Source organism: Montipora capricornis, chromosome 10, assembly GCF_036669925.1.
Source record: "Montipora capricornis isolate CH-2021 chromosome 10, ASM3666992v2, whole genome shotgun sequence".
Lineage (NCBI taxonomy): Eukaryota > Metazoa > Cnidaria > Anthozoa > Scleractinia > Acroporidae > Montipora > Montipora capricornis.
The window spans coordinates 13006659-13011876 of record NC_090892.1 but is presented as its reverse complement, the minus strand read 5'-3'; the positions used below and the strand labels follow the sequence as shown (position 1 = coordinate 13011876).

General features: G+C 40.7%; 1 protein-coding gene across 2 annotated transcripts in view; it reads left to right on the top strand.

Moving 5' to 3' along the window:
- Positions 1-2635, top strand: part of LOC138020698 (collagen triple helix repeat-containing protein 1-like) — a 5727-nt gene extending 3092 nt beyond the window's left edge. Inside the window, exons 3-4 of one of the 2 annotated variants that reach the window (XM_068867633.1) lie at positions 1105-1425; positions 2157-2635. In XM_068867633.1, the coding sequence (XP_068723734.1) occupies positions 1105-1425; positions 2157-2522 (687 nt within the window). In that variant the 3' untranslated portion in view covers positions 2523-2635. The remainder of the gene's footprint in view (positions 1-1104; positions 1426-2156) is intronic. The other variant, XM_068867635.1, reaches the window with a different exon arrangement.
- Positions 2636-5218: the final 2583 nt, after the last annotated feature.

The window sequence follows — 5218 nt, the reverse complement described above, 5'->3', positions numbered from 1 at the left end:
TTACACGTCTTGCATTCAAATCCGCTTCCCGCCGTAACTTCAATTGGGATCAACCATTTTTTTGTTTTCTATTGAGAAAAACGAGCTGATAAATCAATTTCTGTTCCAATCTCCCAGCAACTCTGCACCACAGTTTCTTTAGAAACTAAAATTTTGTTTACTATTGAGAAAAACCCAACCCACATATGACGCCGAGTTTGGGAATCGAACCCGAGCCACATTGGTGGGAGTCGATGCTCTCACCACTGCGCTACCACTGCTCCCCTCTAGAAATACTTGTTATATGTTTATCATCATCAGTCATTATTTTTAATCCAAGGCCGCATTTCCTTAACAAAGAATTAGAGAAATGGTTTGGTCTATAAAAGACCAATAGGTAGTAATTCTCTTCGGTTTGTCTCTCTTCAAAAACAATTGCGAGCGTGGAACCCAAAAAAGAGTAAATAAATACACACTTAATTGACCACTCCCCATAGGGACTTTTCACCGAAAAGTCCCGCTATGGGCCAATGAAAGACAATCACGACAGAACAGAACATTCAATAACAACTGTTAAAAATCCCACCTGGCCGGAGGCAAACCAGTTGGCTGTTCACAAGTGCAGGCAAGAACGTGAACAAATTCAACGAATGGTCGGCAGAACATGTCTTGAACCCGGCATCGCCGGATCCCAAGGCAAGCACTGTCTCTATTCACTGGGCCGCAGTGCCTCCTATTTACAAGCGCAGCTAAGAAGTTGAACCAGGGACTACCAGGAACAAATTCAACCAGTGGACAGAATGTGTCTTAAACCCGGATCTCAAGGCAAGCACCCTAATAGCTGGGCCGCAGTCATGTGCCTCCTCAAAGAAGTTAGATTCATTGAATAATAGTAGAACGTAAGAATAGTGGTGAATAAATGACATCCATGATTTTGCTTTTTACCCTTTGAAAACGCTTTGAGTCGGTTCACTAGGTAAGAAAACTAAAACATAACGGAAATGTAAAGATAGTGAAAAAACGGCTTTGTTTTTGAAGCTATATAATACCTTTAATTGAAAGTAGGAAAAGTGGTGAATAAATGATGTCCGTAATTTTGTTTTTACACTTTGCCTTGCTCCCAAGGAGACTCGACCAACCTATTGTACCAGCAGCCCTTGTTCCGGCATGCCAGGAATTCCCGGGATTCCTGGAATCCCTGGACAAGCGGGATCCACGGGATTACCCGGAGCTAGGGGGCCCCCAGGAGGCAAAGGTGATGAAGGTGATCAAGGAAAACAAGGTCCACGGGGAGGGAAGGGCGACAAAGGTGATGCTGGAAGACAAGGTCTCCCTGGTCCTCAAGGACCTCAAGGCCTCCAGGGTCCTGCAGGTTCATTGAGCCGTAGTTGGAAACAGTGCACCTTTAAGAGCATAAATGATGAAAAGGACACTGGATTGCTCAGGGTGAGTTTTGATACGTTGTCGTCCTAACTATACGTGCTTGCAAAGGCACCTTCAAAATTGACACCGAAAGCAGATTTTGATGCCGTTATCTGATGTTTTTCCGCAAAAAGGCAAGGGGCTATCAAGCTGATAGGAGGAAAGGGATAGAAATAGTAAGACCCCAATGGAATGAAAATGCGCCAGTGAACATAGCCCCTGCGTCTGGTCTCCATGATGCATAAGTTGCCCCCAAAAAAGGCTCGGTATAAATCATGTTACAACAAGCATAGAATAAAACGTCTCTTGTTTCATGCATTGCAATGATACGAGTTTGCTCACAGAATGAAGGCACCATGCTATTTACAAATGACTTCGAAAGGTAAAAGAACCTTTTTAACGTTGCTAACCTTTTTAATTTTCTGTCTTTTAACCTTGATGACGAGTCAATTAGAAGCCATCCAAAAAATGATGGCAAGCAAATTCTTGGGTATTAAAGGCTCTAATGATCCATACATTCTTTTTGAAATTGCGAAATTCTCAAATCATCATAACTGCTCAGAAATTATCCGGTATACCGAGTTCAAATTTTCAATATCCAATATTTAATATTTTCAATATTCAACACTTTATTCTCGGCTGACGTATTAGAAAACGATAGCCTTGTAATAATGAGGCAAAAAATGAAAAAAAAGATTCCCCTATACACTACAATTTTGACCCCTGCCTTTTAGATGTTTTATTGATTTTACCAGGAATGCATTTTCAAGAAAATGTCTGATCAAACTGCGCTGCAAGTGTACTGGGATGGGAATCTTCGCATACAGAACTGTGATAATTGCTGTAGTCGATGGTATTTTACCTTCAACGGAGCAGAGTGCTCATCCCCAGCAGCTATTGATGGCACGATCTACATGGTACTTGGAAAGGGAAGCAACGCGAAAAATTTACACCGCCCTCGCCACATTGAAGGAGTGTGCGAAAAAATTCACAAGGGCATGGTGCGCGTGGGATTCTGGGTCGGTCGGTGTTCTGGTTACGCGGCTGTTGCGGATGCATACACTGGGTGGAATTCAGTGTCCCGCATCTACATAGAAGAAATACCTCCCCCACAGGCATGAGAACTGAAAGCGGATTTTTCTTTTCTTTAGGTGTCACACTAGCTAGCCACGGGGCAGTATATTTTACTCGTGAAATGTGAAAATAAAGAGGAGGGAACTCAATATCTAGCCGAGCTGTTTATTTCTTTGTTTTTGTTGTTGTTGTTTTTTTGCCCCTATTCAGTTTGCATAAGGCGATTCCATTTTTTTTTTGTCTGTTGGTGTTTATATTAAGACGCGGCTGTGGTGGCCACGATCAAGACAACATCGTACTCTACTGTTATAAAGCGGTCAGTTCAATTCTGTTCAAGTGTCTCGGCTAATCCCAAAAAGAGGAGAGATCTTGGACGGAAACTGCTCCCAGAGGCCATGATACGCTCGGTTAAGAGGACTCTTTTGCGGTGGCGCCATTTTACGACAATTCTCAGAATCCCTTACATAAAGAATAAGTATATGAAAGATATATCTAAATTTCGGAAAGAGGCGCTAGCATGTCTTTGATCACCACAGTTATGAATGATAGTTAAGTAGTAAAAAAAATCAGGCTTGAGCTGAATTGGAACTCTCAAGTCCAGAATCGCAAAGGTCATAGATAAAATAACAATAATTGCGTTCGAAAAAGGAGAATGCATGCCATCCATGTCCGTTTTCAGTCCCGCGCGTTCTATGATATCCCTCGGGTATCGATTTTAGTTTTTTGATGCCATCTTGGACTGACTGACACACATGTCCTCTATCTCCGGAGGATATTTATCCGAACCCAGGGCATTTAATTTCAGGATTGAGACACAATCTTAGACTGTCCTTCACTAATGGCCTCGGTCTCATATGATATATAGTTTTAAAAGACATGTCTCCTAAAGTGATTAATGTCAGCATTCCGTTAAAAATAATTCTTCCGATTGAAAAAAGGCATTACGATGTATATGAAGTCTACGAATGGCAATAACATGTCGTGGATCTCGATGGTCGCACATCCACTCTGATGCAAACCTCGCCTCACAGTTAACTTCAGTGAACTTTTGTCGTGAGAACATTTTTATTTTGTCTCGACTCCCGTTTAATTAAACTACCGGTCCGCAACTAGGAGCTCTGCGTAACGTCGCACTAGTTTGCTGAATAGATTGACGAGACATTTAATTAACAATTATTCCATTCGCGCTTGTTGGATATATGAGATGGTAAATATCCAACGAGGCGCTTAGCGCCGAGTTGGCTATAACCAGTCTCATATCCAACAAGCACGAATGGAATAATTGTTTTATTAAATTCCTCAAACTCCAAAAGTTTATAAAGTACGAAATACGAGCGCAAAAAGTGAGCAAATCCAAGCGAAGTCGAAAAAACTTAATGAGAACTGATGCGATGTTGTGTAAGACCTTGTGGTCACACAGACGCAAGCTCATCACAAAAACATTTCTTACCTGTTCACCTACTCCTAAATGTCGGAATTGATCCAGACTTTCCACAAAAACGCTTTTTTGTGCTTTAATCAGAGAGAAATTTCTTTTAGCTTAACAACGCTTAGCACAATCGTTTACCATATAAGGTCAAACTAAGGTATATAAGCTGATAGACGTAACTGATTATAGTGTAATGTAAAGTGCTAGTTTTCTACCCCATGAGCCCATATGAGCTGATAACCGAGATTGAGTGAACCAATCAGAGCACGAGAAATGCGAGATTGAAATTTTAATAATTAACAATTATTCCATGAGCGCGCGTTGGATATGAGATGGTAAATAGCCAACGAGGCGCGTAGCGCCGAGTTGGCTATAACCACTCTCATATCCAACAAGCGCGAATGGAATAATTGTTTTATTAAATTCCTTTTAACTCCAAAAGTTTAGAAAGTACGAAATACGAGCGAGAAAAGCGAGCAAATCCGAGCGAAATCAAAAAAACTTGATGAGAACCGATGCGATGTCGTGTAACACCTTGTGGTCAGACAGACGCAGGCTCGTCACAAAAACATTTCTTACCTTTTCGCGTACTTCTAAACGTCGGAATTTAACCCAGCTGTCCAGAAAATTTTTTTTTTTTGCTTTCTTCAGAGAGAAATTTCGCTTTCCGGCGAAAAAACTTTCAGCTTGGCAACACTTAGATCAATCATTTACCATATAAGGTCAAGCCAAGGTATATGAGCTGATAACCGAGATTGAGTGAACCAATCAGAGCACGAGAATTGCATTATCCCAGGTTGAGAATTTAATAATTGATGATAACCAGTGTGGCTTTTATTACACTCCACATGACACGTATTGATATAAAAACAAACTTAGCGAATTTTCCATTTTCACTGGCTAGTTGTCAAACAATGCCCACGCCCCATACTCCGGCGGAAAAAACTTAAATTTGGTATTTTTAAAATTAAAATTAGCTATGACAGGCCTCGAGATAAAGTGACATTATGATCATGTCATATTGTTTGTTTTTATTAAAGGGTTTAAAAAGAAAGACGAGCATTGAATCAAGCTGTTAGTGGAGTATTGACCACTGTCAAGTTAAATTTGGTGATTCACAAGTCTTTCTCGTGTTATATTACTGTACTTTATTCACGCGAAAAGTAGAAATAATATACATAACTTGTGAAAAACAAGTTGAAGTGAACTCGAAAGTAATCATCGTGCAGTCATTTCAGCCTCGACGCCAATATAGCCAATTAAGGGCAAAGTATTTCAATCCTGTCACACGAGTCTTATACCTCATTCACACCA